General features: G+C 42.6%; 1 protein-coding gene across 1 annotated transcript in view; it reads right to left on the bottom strand.

The window, feature by feature from the left end:
* Positions 1 to 24,615, bottom strand: part of CAMK1D (calcium/calmodulin dependent protein kinase ID) — a 228,886-nt gene that overhangs the window by 20,035 nt on the left and 184,236 nt on the right. Inside the window, exons 5-8 of the mRNA XM_021384390.1 lie at positions 20,822 to 20,948; positions 11,037 to 11,112; positions 3,039 to 3,151; positions 766 to 844 (exon numbers count right to left, since the gene is read on the bottom strand). Coding sequence (XP_021240065.1) covers positions 766 to 844; positions 3,039 to 3,151; positions 11,037 to 11,112; positions 20,822 to 20,948 — 395 coding nt within the window. The remainder of the gene's footprint in view (positions 1 to 765; positions 845 to 3,038; positions 3,152 to 11,036; positions 11,113 to 20,821; positions 20,949 to 24,615) is intronic.

Genomic DNA, 24,615 nt, shown 5'->3' with positions numbered 1-24,615 from the left:
AGGCTGATGCTAAGCCAGTCAGAGTTGGTCAAAGGACATGAGCCATTCGTGTTTCAGCCATATAATCCTTAAGTAACGTTGGTCAAGTCACCCATGTGCAAAGGCATCACCTCATGTAAAGCACTCAGTGGAGGATGAAATCACAAGCACAGCCAGACTAGGTTCTTTTCTGCAGTCACTGCAGAGAAGCTGCAGTGCCAATTGATGGAGCCAATGCAGTTTCAGCTTATCCCACTTTATGGTTTCCTGTCTCTCCCATTCAACAGGAGAGGGCAAACAGCATGCAAAACCAGGCCCTTACTGTAAGCATGAAGTGAAGATGTGGGCTATCATCTGTGAAGCACAGAAGAGGATCTCCTACTACCTGAGGTGCTCTTAAGTGCTCTGATATTACCTTGTCAAGGACCTTAAGAGCAGGTTGATACCCGTTTTTCTGTACACCTGTAGAATTTGATCTTTTTTGCCCCTAAATGTGTTTCCTGGGTGAGGTAATCTCAGTGCATCCCACTGCTGCACTCCAGTCAACATAATGCGTTATTTCACTGAATCCTTACACAGATGCTCAGTAGGTTGCTGTAAGAGATTAAGATCCATCATGTTTTTCCAGGAAAATCTGGAAGATAAAGGCAGGGGTTATAAGGACATGAGCATGGAATTATTTAGTGGAGACTAGTAAACCACATGGCATAAAACATGTTTCCGCTCATGAACCTTAAATGATGCTTTCTGTCCAGAGAGTTTCACATAGTGGTGACTGTTGCTTACCAAGGATGCCGTGCTGCTTGCTCACAGGTGTATCTTTTATTAGGGTCCTTCTCCATCAAATTCCGAATGAAGTCTTTAGCTATAAAAACAAAACAAAAAGAATAATTTAAAGCAATAGGTTTGACGCTCAGTTCTTCAGGATGGTCAGACCACTACTTATGTTTCCCAGGCATACCCAACAGCAAATTATTGAGAGAACTCCTCATAGGTATGGAACATGTTGCTCAGGTTATGCGAAGACTATGTCTGAGCTAGCCCACAAAACAGTGTCAGGGTCTGCAGTGATAAGACAAGGGGAAATGGTTTCAAACTAAAAAAAAGGAGATTTAGATTGGATATAAGGAAAAAAAATTTTATGATAAGAGTGGTGAGGCACCATCACAGGTTGCCCAGAGGAGTGGTGGGTGCCCCATCCCTGGAAACTTTCAGTCAGGCTAGATGGAGCACTGTGCACCTGATCTAGCTGTAGGCATCCCTGTTCATTGCAGGGGAGTTGTACTTTGCAGACTGATTTCTAAAAATGTTAATCTTTAAAGGTCTCTTCCAACTCAAAAGGTTCTATGATTCTATGATAATGTCACAGCTGATGGAAAGCCACCATTTTCTTTTGTGAGACGTCCCTGGTAAAACCGCCATTGAGATCAAGTATCTCCTTCCCAGACATCTTTTGGGAATTAGCATGGCCTGCTTCCTATAAGCAGGATGCTTGCAGCTGCCTTGCTCTGAAGGCAAAGGGAGATTTAACATATGAACCAGGCCACCAAGTGCCACCAGTGCCCTAGCTCTTTTGTCATTTATTAATACAGATGTAACCAAAAAGACGCAGGACCAATCCAAGCTATTTAGTGTGGCAGGTACTCTCAGAAGCAATGTGAATAATTTTCAGAGAGCAGAATTCAAGACTGCTAGGTCCATGTTCCCTGGTCAGCCAAGCACTTCTGATCACCTGAGTGGTCTGAATATGGTCATATCTATTGAAGATGTTGGTAAGTTGAAAGAGAAAGACCAGGAGAAGGTCAGAACTGCAGCAAGGGGAGAGTTTTCATTGCTCATTCCAAGCAACCATGCATGTGGGCAGTGGTGAGGACACATGGTATATTTAAAAACAAGTTACGGAGGAAAAGAGACTCTCTTGGGCATGAAGTAGTGTGTTTGTAATTGATGGTAGGGGACATTGCAGCATGGTGTGCATCCAGTAATTTCAGGAGAGACCAGCTGAAGGGGCCCAGCAAAACCAAATATGGCAGGAAAATCTTTGTGCTTCTTTAGGTGATGGACTTTCTTCCTGGAAAAGCAAAGGGGTCTGTCAGCAGACCTTCATATTTTCTCAGAAAACTATTATGGGCTTAAAAAGACCTCTCATCACATATATTTTAAGCAATTCCACACAATGATATCTAGACCACAGATGTTAGCAGCGTGCAATGTTGTTTTATGAGGAGATTGCAGGATATATAATTAACTTCAAAATAAAATATTTTCTTTTTATGTCTTACTTGACTTAACCAGTGCTACTAAGAAATCAGAACCACATATTTCTAGAGATATTTTCATATGGTAATATTTTCCTAAACTTTATTTCTCCTGCTGTGTGAAATGGCAGACATTTCCCCAGGTTGGACAGAGCAAGGAAACCGAGCTTGCGTGACCTGCTGGAGGGCATAGCCCATCAGTGGCACCCAGAGGGTGTGATGCTGGCCGTGCCTCCGCAGCTCCAGGCAGTGGGTGAAATGGCTTCCCACTGGGTGAGGAACCGGGTGAGCACAGGGGCAGCTATCTGGGACCAATCACATGGATAGCAGTCCCAGTTAGCAAATCTGCTTATCATCCTCATTTAGAGCCTATTGACTTATGGTGTTTCTTTTTGCTGTATGCACTGCATTCTCACTTTGGGCCAGCAGTACAGTTTTAGTAACAGAGCTGAACTAGTTTTTCTATTATTAGTGACACATAAAATATCTGCATTTTATTTGGATGTTATAGAGATATTGAACTACTTTGTCTTCTTGGGGCAGTTTTCTTCTATCCTCACTTTTTGTCCCAGACACATTGAATGTTTTGTGCGTGTCTGGATGAAACGGTACTTAATTTTCTCTCCTGCAAAAATAACTTTCCGTAACTGCTTAGCTAAAAAAAATACCCGTTCCCAATGACCTTCAGTTTTAAGAAGCTCCACACACAACAGAGGGTGCATTCTCACACACAATGGAAGATATCTACAACAGGTATTGCTGCGGGCATGCCTAGTTGTGGTAATTCAATGAGCTTCTTACCAGACTCAGAGATGTCATCCCAATATGGAGAGTCGAACTCATACTCTGCCTTGAGGATCTGCTCGAAGAGTTTGGAGTCATTTTCATCATAGAAAGGAGGATACCCACAGAGCCTAATGGAGAAGAGAAGAGACAAGTGACACTTAGACCTGCCTTTGCCAAGAAGGTGAGAAAGGAAGAGGGAGGAGAAACTAATTTAAGACTTGCCCCATTAGGTTTTCAAGCAAGCAAATACTACCTTGAGAGTATTGTTCAGGAACATATTAAAAAATAAAAGACATTTCTGAAGATCAGCATTGTCCTGCACAAACTGGAATTCTTTAAGGAAATCTTGTGCAACTGACGCTATACTGACTCATACAGATGTCCTGGCTTCCCTCTGTATGCTTTTGTGTGTGTAGCCAGAATAATTGCATGATACAGCTATGAGTCCTTCCATTCTCTCCTCTACATGTGGTAAAGGGATATAAAAGCAGCAGAGCCTGCATGGCCTGGACATCAACCTGCTGCTGCACTATCAGAATCTCTCCTTTTCTCATTACTGGAAGAAACCTTGCTGGCCTCATCAAATTGCCTACCTTGCCTAATGCTAAGAGCAGTCCTGGTCTTCAGTACTTATAATTAGAAAACCAAGCCCCCAGACAAGCAGGACATCAAATGTTATTTGTGTAATTTGATCTACAGAATTCAAGAAGCACCCTACCTGTGCTGCAGAGAACAGGACATTCACTCTGTCAAAGCATGGCTCCTCCAGCCCTGCAAATGCTGGGTGTGGGAACCCCACCTCCAGCAATGCACTGAGGAAATGCAGCTACAAAGCTTGTATTTCAGACTCCTCCCGTCCAGGTGATGCTGCATGCAATAGCCTGTCTTTCTCTGAGCAGACATGCCGCCAAGGACATCCCTTCTTCAGTTTTAACACCAGATTTGCAACATCAGATTCAGATTTACTTCAGAGGCTGGTCCAAGGTTTTAGTAAACCCATCCTGCTCACAGTTACATAGAGCTTTCTATCTCTGTCTGCACAGAGATGTCTCACTTTCTTGTCTTATCTCTAGTTTATAGTATAAATTATTTTTTTTTCACTTTCTTCCCTGATAGTGAAATTATCTTTTTTCCTACAATTTTCTTAAACCCTGAGTCAATCTACCTCAATAAAGTATTTAACTGGAGAGAGTCAGCTGTTATAAACAGACCAAAAAATCTAGCTGAAACATTACACTGCAGCAAAATCAGAGTAAGGGTGGGGGGGAAACTGTAAGAAATGAAACACTCAAGTTATTTATAACCTAAAGCCAGCCAGCTGCCCTGGAGGTTATTCGACCCAACTCAACACTTGAGGGTGAAAAGAGCAATGTTTTGTTAGCTCCAAAGTGTCAGTATGCTTGATAAACCATTTAAATGGGGAGTGAGATCTTGATCTGCGTCAGATCCATGTTGACCTGAAAGAATTCTACTGAAATTTGCTGCATTGTAATGAATCCACTGTTGTTCGACTGAATTAGACATCTCTCTCTTTATCTTTCAAAGCAGATGAGACAGTCCTCATTTGTTTCCCACTGGATGACTGCCATTATCAGAAGCAAGTAAGATGATCGCATGCCAGACAAGCAATTACATTTGAAGTACCACCACATGCCTACTTGATGGGCATGGCATATCCTTGTGTATGGGGACAGATGCAGCAATTCCTATAGTATGCATAAATTCCTGTAATATGTTAGAAATGACATATGAGAAGGGCCATTGGAAATGGTATATTTAAACAAAAGCCCCCCAAACTGCTATCCACATAGATAAAAGATTAAAATGGTGCAGAAGCATCCAGGGTGGAGGAGAATGGCTCCTCCAAAGGTGCTCAGAGCTGTCCCTGTGCTACTCTCCCCTAGGGGACTCCATGGGCTCTGTACAAGAAGCCTGACAGCCCTTCATTAGCTCCTTGCCTTCCTCAGCACTTTCCTTAAAAGAAAATCAAGCCACTCTGATAAAACATTTGAAGGCAAGCAGACAACACTGTGCGTGCCGAGGTGCTGTCAGGCTGCTCCAGGGAGAGGAATAACTCTCTTAAAATGTACACTGTGCTAATTACCTTGGCAAAGGTACAAGAGCACAAGTTAGGGCTGCGATGATTTATACATGCTTGTGGCAGCAAAACATAGGAGCAAAGTGCTGAGCAGCACAGAGCTGGAGGCTGTAGCACTGCCAGGGGCAGAGCCAAGCCGTGCGTGCCCCAGCAAGAGCTCCAGCCCTCTCAGAGCCTTTCATTCCTTCCCTACACACATCCAGCTCTTGCCAAGCTCCTCCATAAGTCTGGTCTGCGAATCTACATGTTTGGTTATCTACCTCTGGGATATCCCCACAGCTTTAAGAAGAGGTCTTCCAGAAGATGCTGAGTTCCTTATCTCTGGCAGGATGAACCCTATGATCACCCCTTGGGTTTCACTCCCGGGCTTCCATCTCTTCAGTGATGAATGGAGAGAGCTTGAGAAGAGTTAGCTACCATTCTTAATTGTGGACAGGGACATCCCTCCAAGCCAGCACTCTGCCTGAGAGCAGGCTGAGCACAGGGAAGGGTCCTGGCTCTGGTGGGGACAACAAGGGGACAAACGTCACACAAAGAGGGACAAGGATTTTCCTCCAGGAGGCAAACCATTGAGGACATGGAAGAAGGAAGCCAGCTACTTAGGACTGAGGAGATGGCATGTGAGAGGAAAACACATGGGCATTCTGCCAGAAGTATGGGGTGGGAGCCAAAATATAGAATGTCTTGATGTCCTTTACTTTAAAATCAGGGTTTGGGAAGACACAGAAGTTTTGACATAACTTCGAGCCAGCTCTGGCTTTGCAGCAAAGGATGGGAAAGCCCCAGTAAATTAGCTTAACATGCATTTATGGCTGGAGGAAATTTCGCTGGACTTCCAATGACTGGGCCACCTTCCAAAGATTATAATAAGTTTTATTTAATTCTTACAGAATCACAATCCCACCAAGTTCATTTCCATCTGCTGGGACATTTCTGTGTGAAAAAAAATGACCTCACTATCAGAGGTTCTGCTGCTTTTCTTCAGATATGCAGAAATACAAAAATAACCCCTCTGTCTCCAATGTGAAAGAACTCTGCATTGTCCTGGGGGAGTTTCAGTCATCTGTTAGTTGTCATTATTTTCTTGTAGTTTCACCAAATGAAAGTATTTTTTTATAATGATTTAGCAACTATATCACATCAGCAACAGATTTTCCCTTAACCTCCTATTCCCAGTCTTGTCTTAAAAAGGAATGGGATGTAAAGAAGAAAAACACAGGTGGATGCACAAAAGAAAGATATTGCCAAAAGTCATTTCAAGAAGCCATGATAGAGTGCAGTAAAAATGCCAGACACTCCTTCTCAACAGGCAGAGCAAGCAAATCCGTGCAAGCTCCCACTGCATATTGTGGATGATACTGAAGGCTAAATAACCCATTTGTATGGTCAGTGTACAATCTGCAACACAGGAAGCATGGGGTTAGTTATACAAGCAATTTTTTAGTGAGATCAGAGCAAGGAACTCAGTAAGTGCTCAAAGATCCAAGATATATGATGTGGAAAGTCATGCAAGTGCTGTTTTTCATGGTTAAACACATGCATTGCTTATTTTTGGAATAAATCTTCGTGGTGGTTGATGCTAGTACCCTTGTGAAACCAGGACATATTACCATGGGGAGTAAAAAATAAATTAAGAACCAAACAATGAGGAGAAATCATTTGAGGCTGTTTTCCCAGTCTTTGAATGTGGTATCCTAAGCAGTCCAATGTACCTATGTGTGTTTTCCCTCTGCTAATTCTCTTTCCAGTCCCAAACAAGTAAGTTATCACTCACTTTCCTGATGAGACTCTTGTGTGATGTTGAGAGACTGAGATGTCTGACAGTCTTTTCTCAATGCATGATTCAGGGCAATGGTAAAAACTTTTTCTGTAATACCAAACTTTGTACTGACCATGGCTAATTCTTTTACACAAACACCTCATAAATGATTTTATGCACATCTATTTGAAAATCAAAGGAAATTCAGCAGCAAAAAAAGTCCAGGAAAGAGTATGACCCAAGATTTATCTCCACACATCCTTTACTCGTAAACAATAATAGACAGCTGGTAATTCACTCATCCTATCAATGAACAGAATCAGAAGAAAATTCAAGCCAAAATGCATTCATCCTAGTGCAGAAGAGACAGGACGTGTTGTGTATGAACAGGTAGCAGCTGAGGCAGACCATTCTGTGGCCCCACGCTCTTTTCCAGCTTTGGAACACATTTTTCTACTATTTATTTGCATCAACTAACTTGATATATATCAGCCATGCATGCAATCATTTTAGCTTCCCAGGCTTTATAACCTTTCATGTGACTCAGGCAGGTCCAAAATTCAGCTACTGGGAGTCCAGGGAGGACTTCCACTCTTTTTGTCTTTTATGTTTTGAAGCTGAACAAATATCAAAACTGTTTTGTGATATGTAGAAAGCTGAACTCAACAAGGAGGTTGTTTCAAATTGAGAAATATTGCAAGAGGAATAACAGGAAATATCAAGCTGCTAAAATTAGTTCTTGTGAATAATGACTTCTCATGCAAGACAGGTTTTGATAAAAACTCTGCTGGTGCAGCCTCTACAATCTGGATGTCATTAATGAGAAGCATTAGAAACTGGCACTGAAACAAAGGTACTCTTTCCTAAGACATCCTTCACCTTGCCTATTACAGAAACAAACAGTTGTCAAGAGCATCGGTGCCCCAGAAACAGTTTGTTCTTCCAGTGTCATAAACTGAAGGCTTTCATGTGAGACTGAGCTTGTGTCTGGAGGCACTCAAGCCACTTACGGTAATAATAGCTGAAAACATCTTCAATATATGCTTGGCTTCCGCTTTGGATTCCCCTGTGTTCCCATCTTCTTAAATGACAACAGTGTGTTCAGAGGGGCTGTGAGGAGTCGTGGGAGAGGTGTGGAGATGATGCAGGGTGATGTTCTTGGATTGCCCTATGCACAAATACATCCCCACCTGGTTTGCAGGTGCAGTACTTGCAAGGCGACTAACCTAGGTATTAAACCTGTGCCCATCACTGTGGTGTCAGACACTCAAGAAGGAATACTTCCTTCCTAATTAGGGAAGAACCTCTCTTCTTCTCTATCTTCAGTGCTCCCCTGAAATTCACTTCCCAGCAAGGGCACATCTATTATTTCTGGCTGTTCCTAGAAGAAAGGGGAGATCCAGCTCAAGGTTAGGACATGTAAGTGTGGGCTGGGTTTCTAAGCTCCCATTACAGTCACCAGAGATTATGTCAACGAAGAACAATGCAAATGCACTATTGAAGCAAATGAAATTGTACCATGAAGGCAGAGGGCTGGGGATGCGGAAGGGAGTGATTCAGTGCCCTAAGCACAAGCATCTGGTGCTATGCACTGTATCCTGCTTGGCCTCCATCTGCCACTCCAGAAGAAAGGTCTCAGCAGTGTGACACATTTGCCAAATCCATGTGGCTGTACTGCAGCCACCCCACTGTGGCTCTAAATGTGTATTTTAGGCAACTGGACATCACATCCTGATGAAGCAACTGCCTGCACCAGCGCAATCTGGGTTGAGGTGCCTACATGTAGAGTCCAGTGTCAGAGGAGAAGCTCTGGGACATCCACGTCACTGGAGCACAAGAAACACCTGTGTCTGGCTAGCAGTAAAGCACAGGGCTGTGGGGATTGGATCAGTGGCAGTGGCAGCTTGAGTCCAGGTGGGACTCTGTGGGTGGCTCAGATATCACTAACCATCTACACGAAGGTAGCTGACATTGTACCAGGAGTTGAAAGATGTAGCTTGTATGCAGAAATGTTCCAGGAGGTAGTTTGATCTCAGATCTAATCCCACCCAAGCAGTCTGAGTTACAGCCTGTGAACACATTACCACACTCCTATGGCAACACATTATTGCCATTAATTTTGACCGTACATAATACAAATCAGGACCTTATTACATGAAGCACTGAAACCCTGAAAAGGTTTCCTTGTCCTGCAAACAGGAATTCATAGGGACTCATTCTTACTTAGCTGATTTAAGCCTTCAGGGCTGAGAATTCCCTGTAAAGCAAATGCAAAATTGTCTGAAAAGCCCAGCACGTGTTGATTGTGAAAACAGAGCAAGAAATGATTGAGGTGGACCTGACAGAAAGAGCAACCTCACAAAATTTATGGAAAAGATTAAAACCTTTCCCTTATTGAAGATGTTTTCTTTGACAGAGTATAACATTGCTTAGTGCTGTCTCATTCCTCAGCAAAACACATTAAAAGCAGCAAATGAAATCACATCAGGCCTGCCAGTAGCAAAAACCTTTGGTGCATGAAGCATAGTTGAATGGGACTGAAAACTTGGAGGAAAGAAGAGACAAATTTATCTCCAGGGAACCAGACCCCCTCTCTTGCAGGCTGGACACATATTTTCACAGTGAATATTTGATGTTAAACTGAACCGGGGCAGCAGTCAGGCCTGGAAGTGAGGCAGAATACTGCCTTCCACCTGCATCCTCCTCTCTCTACTCTTCAAAGCTGGTACTCAGGAAAGAACTATCAAAACAAAAGGAACAACTCTATCTGACTGTCCATTAAAGGGTAGCGAGGACCAAAAATACCAAGAAAATATTTAGGTCTTCTATTCTCAGATTTGCTTGTGCAAGATGGCCAGTTTGGGTCAATGCACCCCACCCTCATCTAAAAGAGCATTAGGGAGTGATGTGTGAAGCAGTCTCTGAGGTATTTTGGCATGTCTGGCCTTCCTTGCCGCTGTAGCATGTCCTGCTGGGTTTTGACAAAAAGTCATTGTCAGCACTGTTGATTTTTGCTTTGTTATGCAAAAGTTTTTTGAATCCAGCTGCTAATGGTTGCTCCAAGCTAAATCCATCCCCCTGCAAAGTCTCATACTCAAGTAGTTTTCAAATATTCATGTACAATGGCAAAGCCAGCCATAAGGCTGATGTTTGTAGGCAGGGCTTTAAATAGAAGAACATACAAGCAAATAAACAGTGTTCTCATACTATCTCATATATAAAAGCTATTTTGAGTTATATACAGTTTATGTATGAGACTAAATGAAAATGTAAAGAATGAACATAGCACAGAGTGGATAACACAGCATAAGAGGTGTGTCCTGGCACGAATGGACCTACTAAGTCCAAAAGTTATTCATATTGACAGGCCATGAAATGTTTGCATAAGGAAGAAGGGAACAAAACAGGAATGCTTTAATGCTGTGCCCTTGTTGGAGTTTTTTTTTTTTTTTTCCTGCAGTTTTGTATAACTCTGACAGTTGTAAAAAAATTAAATGTAAAAATAAAAAATAAAACAGGAAAGCACTGACAGTTCTGGCATGAACAGGACAGGAAAAGTATAAGCTCATCTTCTCCTATGGGACCAGAAGGTTTGAGATGCTGGAGGTGTTAAAGAAAATGATCCACCATTTTCAGTAGAAATCTCATTTTATATTAAGCTCTGGTGAAAATAATTCACTATAGTATGTAAAAATATCTTGTTCCCTTGACTACCTCCTCAAGGAAAGAAGTGCCATGGGTACTTCCTTGAGGCCCCTTCCAATCCAAGCCATTCTATGATTCTATGATATTTCAGGGTATACCTACAGGCATAATGCTGTGCCCTCAAACTTGCTTCTGGTCAAAGCTAACCTGAGCAGAGGAGGGAATAGCTTCACTAACATCAAGACCTGAAGAAGTCCATACTATTGTACAACATGTAATTCAGTCAGGAGCAGGGATTTTCATTATTTGAAAGGTCCTGGTTTGTTTACTACTGTTTCTGCCCAATTTTTAGCCTTTATATAACTGGGAGGTGTCCAAAGTTCATGTTATCCTGGCTCACAAGCATCAGAGATGAACTTTCTTGGACCATACAAAGAGGGTAGATATATGGTGGGAGAATATATTGCAGGTCCAAAAGCTGCCTGTGATTGAAAACCCAATGGATACTCACAGGATATATGCAATGACCCCGATGGACCAGCAGTCTACGGCTTTGCTGTAGGGTTTCTGGGCCAACACTTCAGGAGCTGAAATCAAAAAGCAAAACAAGCACAAGTTACAAGACCAACCATTTGAATGTTGCTAAGAAGTAGAAATTGGTAGTGCTCCCTGAAACCTGAAGTTCCTTCCTTGTTGCCTTCTATGTTCAGCCCTCACCTTTTCAAAAAGTCTGATGTTTTTGAAGCTCTTATCCTCAAAAAGCAGTAGGACTCCTGCAGGGGAGTAAATCCCCTATTTTCTGCCACCAAGGAAAGAAATGAAAAACAAACACAGAAAAAACCATAAAAATTTAAGTGCAGCAAGGCACATCAGCTGCCTCCTAGAGGAAGTTTAGGGCATTTGGGGCTGAACTTTGGAGTGGAGCTGAAATGCCCTTTGACCCTGACAGCTCCACTGTCTCACAGTGCCAAACTAGGGACTTCAAGAGACAACTTAGAAAGTATGATGTGAGGGAAGTGATAAGGGAAGTGGTAAGTTAGGTCTGCAGGAGAGGAAAGAGAGCTGTGACCATGCCACCACCTGCTGACTAATGAAGCCTCCTGGATGTAAGAGTAAGAGGGGATCATTTGTCCTCCTGCCTCTTAGAGCAAGAAACAAAGCAGCAGGAATTGGTCACAAAGAAATGGTGACCTCTCTGCTTCTGTATACTACCCACTACCATAGCTTGGACTATTCTAGAAGTAACAGTATGGCCATTTACTGAAACTCTTTGTGAGTCTGCTTTCCTTTCTTAAACCAGAGAGGGCTGAAAAGGTGTTTTTTAATTTTTATTTGGGTGCCTGGACTTTCCCTGTTTGGACCTTTCAGTTGAAAATGCTTAAAGCCAATTTTTAAAAACCCATGACTCTAATCTTTCTCACGTAAAGAAGCTTTAGCATGTTCAAAGCATTTTCAAAGCAAAACGTCCACAATAATGCAACAAATCACTGCTTGTGGCATTCCTAAAGGAGACTCACCACACGGGGTCTTCAAAAGCACAGTGTTTCCTCTGAGTACTCTAGAGTTCAATCCCAGCAAAAATAATTCTTTGGTATTACACCTTACTGTGCTAGGAGTCTTACCAGCCACAAAGTAGTTATTTATAGAACAAAGAAGAAAACTTTGAAGAACGTAAATGTATTAAAACTCAAGCCTCACACTTATTTGCTGTATATGCTTTTGGATTGGTAGGAACTCTTCTAAGAGTTGTATTCCTAAGCTAGGCAAGTCAATAAAGCTAAGGTCAAAAGTTCCAGGAAGGAATGGAGCAGCAAGCACTAATGAGAAAGTGAAAAGTCTTTCTGGTGCTTGGGCATGAAAGCTTAAAGAAGAGACTAGTGGGAAGACAGTGCACAAAGCAGATGGGAGAGGGCATCCAGGTTGGATTTCCAAAAGTAGCGGAATGATAGAATGGGTCAAGTCACTGGGTAGACACAGCAAAAAGGAAAAAAATCCAAGGGAACTTGGGTAAAGGTATAGCTGGCAGGGAGATTATGAAGGCTTTTGAGGATGGATTTGCCTTAGTCTGCAGCAGAAGGTGAAGGTAACCCCAATCTTCAAGTCATCCAACAAAATGGAACCCCTGCATGCAGAAGAAATGCAAATGATGTTTCTCTCTATTCAGATGTTGTTCATTGTAATACAATGCTGCAATGTGTGAATACCCCAATACCTATCTGCTGGCATGCCAAAGGATGTTTCTCTCCACTGCACCTAGCATGAAGCTCTCCTGACCCAGCAACATGTGCTTGGCAGAAACCTGCATCCCAGTTCCTGAGAAGTCTCTGACTCCTTCCAGGACACTGAAATACTGCTGTAGCCTATCAGGACAAAGGATAAAATGATCTTACTACAAAAGGAGATGGAGCTGTGGCAACATAAAAGGCATCTTCAGTTGCCACCCAAAATATGACTCTGTTCCCAACACCTAGGTCAGGGATTACGTGTCAGGTTAGTAGAAGTCAATCCAGTGGGAGTGAATTTGAAGAATAAAAAAATTAATGAATGAAACACTGGAAAGCTATTCTATTTGGCTTGTCATTGCCTCCCAGATGACTTGACATGCTGGTAGCATGGCAAACTTACATTTCTCTTGTTGCTCATTAACAGTTGTTCCTCAAAGTTGCCCAGGACAACTTTCCCAGACAAACCTTGCATCCCTTAACTTCATTTTCTTTCCTTATTCATCAAAATTCAAGTCTTCTAATTTTTTTTTCAAAATATGCAACAAATAGAATTTGTAAGACTCAGTTTCCCTTTTTGTCCCATCTCTTGAGACTGAGTTTTATGCGAAAGCATGGTGAAGAGGGGTGTTTGTTTTCCCCTGTGCTTTGGTGGCTAGATGTCTTCCATCTCTCTCATTCTTCTAAATTTTCAAAATTCTATTCACATACCTCTTCTACCTTTGACTGTCAGTTCCAGTTTGCACCATTTTCAAGATTGGTAAACATTATACATTGTATATTCCCCAAAGTAAATATTATGCAAATTGCTCCTGAACAGCAGAGATACAAGTGAGCTCCTGACGTTATACAGATATGCCACATTAACATAACAGAAAACAAATCTGAGATGAGGGGATGTGAACTAAATAAAGATTCCCTCTCTTAAACATCAAAGCTGCACTGGAGTATTTCTCTCTGCTTTACAGGAGAGCAGAGCACTCATTGATTGGCAGTTGATGATATGGACAGTGGCTGTGAAGCAGGTAAGGACGCTGCAGGATCAAGCCCAAAGCAAATATAAGGCTATCGCCTCACCTTTGGAACACTTTAATGAAGGAGAGCAGGAGCTTTAAATAACTATTTTAAGGCTAAAGGGCTGCTTTTGGTTTTTGTTCCAAAAAGCAAACAAGCAATGGAAGCATAAGCAAAGCATCATCTGTCTGTGATATACAAAAAAGATGGGAATATTTAATAAGCTGAAAAACAAGTCAGAGGAGCCCTCAGAAATGACAATAGATCCGTGCCTGAGAAAGCAGGAGACAATGCAAAAGAAAAACAAGAGCCGATGGTGTTAAAGGATCAACACAGTTGACTGAAGAAGTAAAACAGCAGCAAGGAGAATGGAAAAGTCAAAACTCCCACTTCTGGTGCCAGGAAAACATGTCTGAGCTGAAAGAAAAAGGTATTCAGGTCTCTCTTTCTGAACCTTCTGCAGCCAAAGCAATTGGAAGGACAGCAAAATCAGTCCTGAGTGAGTTACACCTTTCTTCGGGTAATGAGGACACTTCACTTCCGGGCCAGATAATCTGCTGACTTACAGTTAGGGTGCTTATTTGTTTTTTCATAAGATAAATATTGAAAGGCTTATTTCAAATGAAGGTTTTAAGAAAGGGTTCAGAATAAAAAGGTTTGGAAACCTTTCAGAGCACGATGCCATTACCCCCAGTGGGCACAGCTCCCGATAAGCTCCCTAAAAATGCAGCTGCTGGATGCCAAACCCAGCAATCCATGTTCTTGCAAAGAGCTCAGCTGATGCGGATTGCTCTGGTAGTTTAAGCCTGTTGAAGTCATGAGGGTGCCTGCCCTTCATTCCAGTCTCATACTTAAAAGTGGTTCTCCTTCACTCTCATGATGTTTCTACACCCACCAGATTTTGCTGTCTCACAGGAACTCCGTCTAATGTTATTTTCTGTGCTTTATATGGCTTCCCATATATGGCACAACAGAAGGAATGGCACATTTGAACAAAGGGTGATGGTTTTGATGATTCCCCATAGGACTCACAAGTCAGGAGTGTGCTGTAAATGTGGGAGGAATAAAAATATCTAAATACAGTTAAAATAATCAGAGACCTGCTTACACTGACTAGGGAAACAACTCAGCTGTCCCAGCAAACTGGCCTTGCATAAACCAGGACTAGGAGCTCAGCTGGTAACTACTCAGGGCCATGGAGACAGGTCTCTTAAGGAAAGATGGGGAAATGTGAAAGAGCTGTGCTGGTGCAAGATAGCCATGAAATTAAAAATGAAAGGTGAGTAATGGGCAGGGTTTGTAAGGGACACCAAAGACAAGTGCTGTTAGACCTGCTGCTTAGGACTCTCGAGGATACCACCTCTAGAGGATGGACAGAAAGGAACTCCACACCACTGAGTAGATGGTTGGTTGCGCTAAGAACCTACCCAAAGATAATGCAAGAGCAGTGTGAGCTCTGCTGCCATCATACAAAACGTCTTCTTCATAGTGCAAACAGGCTGAGACACACAAAGCAACTTCATCACAAGACCGGAGCCTCTCTTTTCCACCTACTCCTGGGTTGAAAACCACTTGTTTCCCTCTCTCACACAGTCCTCCAGTGTTCAGCTTTATTCTGGTTGGCCAAGACTTTGCAGTTTGGTAGTTTTGCAAGGACAGCAATGTTTTGGTGTAGCCTTGCTGGTTTCTTTTGCTCCACTTGTCCCTGTGTCGTGTTTCTGAGTCAGATTTATGTAGCTATCATGGGATATAACACAGCTACCACCACAGCCTAGTGGAGTCCACTTCCTGGAGTTGAGTGATTGCACTGTCTATGCCTTGTGCTTTATTTTTACTTTATTACTCATGTTACTGCTTAAACAACCCCTGGGGTTGGTTTTTGCTAATAAGGATATTCCAAAAGCTTATTGAATATTTTCAAGCATTTTATTCAAAGGATACCAAGTAAAGTCAAAAGTAAACATGGAAATCTATTGTTTGCTTAAGTGCTTCAGTCTTGCACAGGGCTAAGAGAAACACATGGCTTTGATAAGATCTGGACTTTCTACTGGATTTCTGGCAGAGCTGAAAGGTGTGAGATGACATTTTCTAAAGCCACTACAGAGAATAAAACTAGTAAATGATTTGAGGTGTTCAGGGATCAGTCACAAACCCACAGTCCAGCCCAACCCTTAAGACAGAGAAATACAACAAGATTTTACTTGAAGTTGCTTTGGGCCCCAAACAAGAATTTCAAATCTCAGTAGGATTAAGATATTAGCCAGCCACAAAGACAGTTAATAATTTAGTGTCTCTGCAAATGGAGATCAGATTGCTGAGACAGAGTTTCCAACATATTTTCCAAACTTTCCAGTTTTCGTAAGCATCTTGTGAGTCTAAGTCCCATCTGCAGAAGTAACCAAAGCTTTTGAGAGATCAAATCTCACAGAAAGTCAATCAGCAAGACCTAGTTTCCAAGCAGCCAAAATCTCATCTCAGAAATTTGCTGAGTGACTGGAGAGTCACTCACTGAGTGCCCAACTTGACACATCTCAACAACAACTCATTTTCATGCAGTTTTGAACACCTCCTCCATCAAAACCAAGCTTCTATAAACAGTCTCCAAGCAGTCCACATCTGTGATGTTTAAACCAGCATATCACTAATGGCTTATACAGGTCTTGCCCATAATCCCATAGATCATTCAGAGGATTTAGAAAACACTACTACTCCAGTCTAGAAGATGAGTGGGATCCATGCAAACCAATCCACACACCTAATTTACAAAGAGTTAAACCACACAAGCCAACTTATTTTACCTCATTTATGTTGTTATCTAGAAGTTGGGTATCTAGTCCCAGCTCATCACCTGGACTCTCTTTATAGGAAATGGAAGGAGATAAGAGTGGTAAGCAGATAAGAAAATGGAAGATCTTTTCATTAGAAAAGGCTGTATTATCAGACTTTCTTATCTACTATAAGTAAACGTTTAGATTTGTATCTTAACAGAAGTACCCCCAGCTAAATCTAATTGAGTGAAAATATTCTGACAGTCATCTTTTCAGAACAGGACCAAAATCTTTGACAAGACTCCTGAAAGAATAAGGTCTCTGAACTGTTGACAGTAATTTAATCTGTAAAGCAGAGCCTTTAAAGCCAAGCCAATGTGCTCATATGTTACTAGCTATGCACAATTGAGACATCCTCCAATTCAATAAGTAACAATTTGATTTTCAGAAAGAAAGCTGATATTTCTGAAGAAGCTAAATTATAACTTTACCTTCCTCTATTTGATGACTTTCTGAACCACATAGACAGGAATTTGGTGTCTTAGATACCATCATTCTTTAGAGCTAAAATGAAAAAAGGTTGACTAAACTAAAAAATGGAATCACAGAGAGTTGAAAGTATGTATTATTCAGGGAAATTAGGCAGAAATGGCATGGGGCCTTGCATACTTGCAAATATGAGGGACAGCAAACCTGAGTTAAGATCAAGTCTGGTACAAAGTCAGAAGCTTGTGCAGCACTTTGCACAACGGGATCCAACTGGATCCATTTCAGGAGATGAAGCATAAAGCGTAGTTGACATTAAAGATTTCTTAACTGAGTCCTGGTGCTTTTGGCATGTGATATTCACCTGTTTTTTTCCCAGAAATTTAAAAGCAAAGTTAAACTGACAAAAAGTATTCATTTTTCATTAAATCTTGGAAAATGGGATGTTCTATTTATCTTTAAAGAAAACTGTCAGAAATTATGTTGTAAGCTGAGAATCCTTAAGTGCTACTTCAAAACTAGGTAGAATAGCTGGAAGAAATACAAAAAGACTTGGTAGAAAGGTGTGGAGGTTGACTGTATTCGTATTGTGCCATTAGAGGGAAGATCTGTTACATTTATTGAGGGCATTGGAGTGAGACTGGAAGGCATGAAAGCTTTCAGGTGTAGATAAATTGTAGAATATGTATGCAGAAGACATGTAATCAGGTGTAACATTCACAGAGGACCATTTGTCGGCATTGTTGTGATGAATGGCAACAAAAACATTCACTGCTTGGAAAATGTTGCCTGGGCAACCAATTTTTTTTTTTGTAAAGTACCAATAATAGGAGTTCTGTCCTGTGAAAAAGGAATAGAACAAATATTTAAAGAGGTTTTCTTTGTGTGAGAGGTAAAAAACTCCTGTCAGCGCTTCTGAAATAAGTGACTGTGACCTCTTGAACCACAATGAGTAAATCCTGTGCTCAGTAAGGTAATAAAGGACCTGAAAGCACTTGTGTAGCTATCAGCTACACAATCCAGATCCAGATCATGAGTAATGAGAGCTCTGAAACATCTCTCCAAGTACAAAAACTGACAGGATGCCATCCAGAGAGACCTAGACAGGCTCAAACAGTGGGCCCAGGAGAACTTTATAGAATCATAGTGTCGTTAAGTTTGGAAAAGACCTCAAAGATCATAAATCCAACCATCAATCCGTCCTCACCATGCCCACTGAGCCATGCCCCTCCTCAGAGATTTCCTTTTCAGGTAGGAAACAAATAGCAGGAGTCCCATGTGTGAGGCCTGTAGACCAGACTCAGAATTAAGACAATTCTGGGGCTTAATCCTTAGGTAATGACGTGTCTTACTGCATATGCCTTAGGATCCATGTGCTCCGATGCCCATCGCGAAGTAGCACCTCCTCCTGTCAAATAATGTAGAAGTTAACCCTGGGATTAAATGCTGGTTGGCAACCATGGAGCTATGCAGTTTATCTCATGAGGTTCAACATATCCAAGTGCAAGGGCTTGCAGCTGGATCACAGTAACCCCCACTATCAATACAAGATAGGGGACAAAAGGATTGAGCACAGTCCTGCTGAATGAGACCTGGAGGTATTGGTGGATGGCAAGCTGGACATGAGCAGCAATGTGCCCTGACAGCCAAGAAAGCCAACTGTATCCTGGGCTGCATCAAAAGAAGCGTGGTCAGCAGGGAGAGAGAGGTGATTCTGCCCCTCTGCTCTGCACTGGTGGGACCTCACTTGGAGTACTGAGTCCAGATGTGGAGTCCTCAGTACAGGAGAGACATGGACCTGTTGGAGTGCATCCAGAGGAGGGCCACAAAAACGATCCAAGGGATGGAACACCTCTCCTGTTAGGACAGGCTGAGAGAGCTGGGAACATTCAGCCTGGAGAAGAGAAAGCTCTGGGGAGACCTGAGAGTGGCCTTTCAGCATCTAAAGGCAGGCTATAAGAACGAAGGGAACAGACTCTTTAGCAGGGACTATTGTGATAGGACAAGGAGAAATGTTTTCAAAGTAAAAGAGGGGAGATTCAGATTGGCTATAAGGAGGACATTTTTACGATAAGGATAGTGAGGTACTGGAACGGGTTGCCCAGAGAAGTGGTGGATGCCCTGACCCTGGAAACAATAAAGGTCAGATTGGATGGGGCACTGAGCAACATGATCGACCTGTAGGCATCCCTGTTCATTGCAGGGGAGTTGGACCAGATGACCCTTAAGAGTTCCTTCCAACTCAAATGATTCTATGATGATTCTATGATGATTCTATGACAATTAATGTCACATGCTCCGAGAGCTTCCTTTCCAAAACAGCATGTTTTCTTAAATGGATGAGAAGCCATATGAGATCACACAGTGAAGAGTTGCACTCCTTCATTTTCATCAGCATTTCAACAAACACAAAATTCAACTTACATGTATCTTGCAGACCTATTTTAGTCAGTGCCCATTTCAGAGCAAAATAAAACACGTTAATTAAAGACAAAAGAGCTGATCATAAAAATTATGAAAATTGCTGTCTAAGCTCAGATCTTACTAAGGCTTTGGAATAAGATTTCCAGTCTGGTGTGATTACACAAGACAGTTTTTCAGGCTGTATGGAGGGCATCTTGACTCATGTACCTGTGATCTGATGTCATCTCAATGGAAAATGAAAGACATCACTTCTTTTTTTTCCTGATGTTATCAAGACAAAGTGTGCCTGTGTATCATGAAGATAATGCCTGGAAAAAGGTATTTCTGGGACAAATCCGGATCACTGTGTCATAACCTAATCATCTGCTTGGGGTCTTATACCAGGATATCATCTGAGGTGAGATGGCAGCTGCAAAGCAAAAGAAGCCTCTCTGTGACTTGTAGAAAACATAATGTCTTTCCTACTAGACAGAAAATCTATCCTTGGAGAAGACACTGTCATTTTAGTTTCATGGATGTAACCACAAGTTAACCCCAGACATTAATTTTGCCCTCTCACCTGGCTAACTAGGTGTCATAAGAAGTACTGGCTTGCTGGATGTCTCATGCACAAAGTAAACCTTTCAAATAGTGTTTTCTCACAGATCCTGTCATCACCTGCCATATTTTTCTCATACTCAGTTGCTTTAACTTTTTTAGAAGGATACTGGTAAATGCACTTCAGTAAGTAGCCTGGTACAATCACTACTGAATGGACAAAATATAAATATAATATCCTCAATATATTGAGGGATATCTGATTGGTAACAATTTGCTACCACTGAGGAAGGCTCAGAGATCTAAAGAGTTTTTAAATACTGAAACGAGTCAGTAACTTAATGTAATTGAAACATTACTGATTACTGAATGGATTACCGAACTTGTCTGAATAAACTTAGCTCTTTCATTTTACTGTCTTCTGTCAGAGGCTTCTGGGAAACACTGTTCTTTATGATTCAAGTAATATGCTACATTATGTAAAATGCCTTGGTATTATAGGTGCTTGCACATGCTTACATTTGAGTATATTCTTCACGTGCTTCTAATTTAGCTACAGGCAGAGGCTTTGATAAAAATCATTTTGCAGAGAAATAAAATCAGGAAAGCTAATCCCACAAACCCTGAGCTGGATTGCAGGATTGTGATCCGAGGGAGAAGAGCACACAGGACACAACATCAGCAAATTCTGAAATCTCTAGTTCTAACAAACGTCTGCAAAATCTCCTGTGCACTACGTAGTGGCACTAGAAAACAAATATTACTCCCTTTTCCATATCCTTTTTCACCATGTTTCTGTACTGCAGCTGAGAGGAGTGAAATGACAATATAACCACACCACTTACCAACATAGCCAGGAGTTCCGCAGGCGGTGGACATCACATCTCCTTTACCCTCCATCTTAGACAATCCAAAATCACTGATCATGATTTTTGACTCTTCATCCTGGCTGTAGTAAAGCAAGTTCTCGGGCTAGAAAGAAGAACAAGCAAAGAGGAGTATGAATGTGTCAGTCTAGTAACAAGGTTTGCCAATGCTTATATTTAATACAATCCTTAGTTATACCATGTACCAACATCATTTTGTTCCCCTAAATCCTAAAGAGTTGCTCTTACAACCTATATGGAGAACATCTCCAGATTCCTCTATGGTGACTACTGGAAGAAGCTGACACCTTGATCTTTGAGTAACTTATCTGCAGTCATGAATTTCTCCTTTGGCACTCCAAATATTAACTAAGCCTCGTCTTTTACTTGGGAGGTGTGCCCAACATGCCATTGCTTTCAAGCAATAAAAAAAGGATTCATTTGAATGCAGGTTAGTATGGTAAATCCAGGTCGTGTAATATTTTTTTGACACAGCTGTAGTTGGAGTTACACAGCATTAAATTAAAAAAAAAAAAGAAAGAAAAAAGAAAACAGTAGATGTTAGAGAATTTTTGTATCTTCTCCATTCGTAATCAACTGTTATAAGAGAGAAAATGACTTTAAAATCAACAGAATTGTTCAGTGATGTTTTAGCTACAGCTGATCAGGAAAAAATGCTGCAGAACTGAGCACAGCAACTTATTTATGTTCAGAGAAAACAAGAGTCACTCCACAAAGCCATGAGACTTCACACCAAAGTCATCAGGTTGGAAAGTCCAACCAGCTCCCAGATGCCAACCTGCAAATCCTCCATCTATAAGCTGTGAATACCCTACAGGAAAGCTCTTGCCAGCTGCTATGAAAAAGCTCTTCCCATGCATAAAATCTGGGTTTGCAAAAAGGTCCAGCTAGCACCCTGACAGCCCAGCAATAATAAGGTGCCATTGCACCACTTTAGAATGATGGATATCTAATATTTCAAAATAAGTCTGATAACTGACTTCTTGCCTAGAAGCTAGTACAAATGGTTACCCGCATGCAACACATTTTGTCTATCAGGCTGTTATGTGCTTCAGCTGTGGGTTTCCAGGAAATGATGAGAAGCAGATGGGACCACGCAACATCATTAAATTCCCTGAGACACATCCAAGCTTGGATGTGTAAGGAGGAGCAATCCTACTGCAGCAGCTCTGGCACATGCCCTCCCTTCTCCTTCACCATAAACCCCTACTCTGGGGAAAGAGATGGATGAAGAAGCAGTGGAGGTTGACATTACCTTCACCCTACTCTGGGGTTCCTGCTCAACCTCAAGTGGACATTAAAGTATTTTGTGCCTGCCTGGTTCCAGCATAAAACCACATAGTGTTGGCTTCTTCCATGTGACATGATGACCACAAAGGATTTACAAACGAAGGGAAAGCTGTAGCCACAGCTGTGAATCATCTGGGACTGAGGCAAAAAAGGAAACAATTCTGTTCATTAAAATAAAAATAATGTAACATTCATAGAATCATAGGATGGTTTGGGTTGGAAGGGACCTTTAAGATCACCTTGTTCCAACCCCCCTGCTATAGGCAGGGACACCTCCCCCTAGACCGGGTTGCTCAAAGTCCCATCCAGCCTGGCCTTGAATGCTTGCAGGGAGGGGCATCTACAACCCCTCTGGGCAACCTGTTCCAGTGTCTCCACCACCCTCACAGTAAATAATTTCTTCCTAATATCTAGAAATATCTACCCTCTTCCAGTTTAAAGCTACTTCCCCTTGTCCTGTCGCCATATGCCCTTATAAAAAGTCCCTCTTCAGCCCCCTTCAAGTACTGCAAAGCCGCTATAAGGTCCCCCTGGAACTTTCTCTTCTCCAGGCTGAAGAACCTCAATTCTCTCAGCCTGACCTTGTAGGGGAGCGGCTCCAGCCCTCTGATCATCTTCGTGGCTCTCCTCTGGACCCACTCCAACAGCTCAGTATCCCTCTTGTGTTGGGGGCCCCAGAACTGGATGCAGTACACCGGGTGGGGGTCTCATGAGAACGGAGTAGAGGGACAGAATCACCTCCCTTTACCTGCTGGTCACACTTCTCTTGATGCAACCCAGGATATGGTTGGCCTTCTGGGCTGCAAGCGCACATTGCCAGCTCTTGTTGAGTCTTTCATCAAGTGCTACCCCCACATCCTTCTCCGTAGGGCTGCTCTCAAGCCATTCTCCACCCAACCTGTATCTGTGCTTGGGATTGCTCTGACCCAGGCGCAGGACCTCACACTTGGTCTTGCTGAACTTCACGAGATTGGCATGGGCCCACCTCTCAAGCCTGTCCAGGTCCCTCTGGATGTCATTCCTTCCCTCTAGCGTGTTAACTGCACCACTCAGCTTCATATCATCTGCAAACTTGCTGAGGGTGCAAGTGATCCCACTGTCCATGTCACCTACAAAGATGATAACACCGGTCCCAGCACCGATCCCTGAGGAACGCCACTCATCACCGGTCTCCACTTGAAGACTGAGCCACTGACCACAACTCTCTGAGTGCGACCGTCCAGCCAATTCCTCATCCAGCGAGTGGTCCATCCATCAAATCCATTTTTCTCCAATTTGGCAGCAAGGACAGTGTCAAATGCTTCGTACAAGTCCAGGTAGATTACATCTGTTGCTCTTCCTTTATCCACTGATGCTGTAATTCCATCATAAAAGGCCACCAAGTTTGTCAGGCATGACTTGCCCTTGGTGAAGCCATGTTGGTTACCGCCAATCACATTATTTTCCAGGTGCCTTAGTAGGGCCTTCAGGAGGATCTACTCCATGATCTTGCCAGGCACAGAGGTGAGACTGAGTGGCCTGTAATGTCCTGGATGTTCTTTTTTCCCCTTCTTGAAAATGGGGGTTATGTTTCCCCTCTTCCAGTCAGTAGGGGCTTCACCAGGCTACCATGACCTTTCAAATATGATGGATAGCAGTTTGGAAACTTCATCTGCCAGCTCCCTCAGAACCCATGGATCTTGCCTGGTCCCATGGACTTATGCACCTTCTCATTCTTTAGGTGGTCTCAAACCTGATCTTCACTTACAGTGGGAAGATCTTTCTCCCAGTTCTTATATTTGCTTTCTGCAGCTTGGGCAGTGTGGCTAGAGCCCTTGCTGGTGAAGACAGGCAAAGAAATCATTGAGCACCTCAGCTTTCTCCATATCCCTTGTGACCAGGTCTCCAGTTTCCTTCTGGAGAGAAAAATTTCTTCTCGTTTCCCGTCGAGGACGAAATACAGAGGGTTGCCTGTGTTCGGCTACAATGTCCCTCGCTAGATTTAATTCTACCTGGGTTTTAGCTTTCCTAGCCTGATCCCTGGCTGCTCAGACAACTTCTCTGTAGTCCTCCCAGACAACCCATTCCTGCTTCCACCCCCTATATACTTTCTTTTTGCGCTTAAGTAAGTCAAGGAGCTCCTTGTTGATCCATGGAGGTCTCCTGGCATTCTTGCCCACCTTCCTTTTTCTCAGGATGCACTTCTTATGGGCTTGGAGGAGATGGTCCTTGAATACTGACCGGCTTTCTTGGGCCCCTATTCCCTCCAGGGCTTTCTCCCATGTTACCCTGCCAACCACTTCCCTGATGAGTTTGAAGTCTGCTCTCCCGAAGTCTAGAGTAGCAAGCTTGTTGCACATCCTCTTTGACACCCTAAGGATCTTGAACTCCACCACTTCGTGGTCACTGCAACCAAGGCTGCCCTTGAGCTTCATGTTACTCACCAGCCCCTCCTCAAAGGTGAGGACAAGGTCCAGCATAGC

The sequence above is a fragment of the Numida meleagris genome, chromosome 1 (assembly GCF_002078875.1).
Source record: "Numida meleagris isolate 19003 breed g44 Domestic line chromosome 1, NumMel1.0, whole genome shotgun sequence".
Taxonomy (NCBI): Eukaryota; Metazoa; Chordata; class Aves; order Galliformes; family Numididae; genus Numida; species Numida meleagris.
This window is presented reverse-complemented; position numbering and strand designations above follow the sequence as displayed.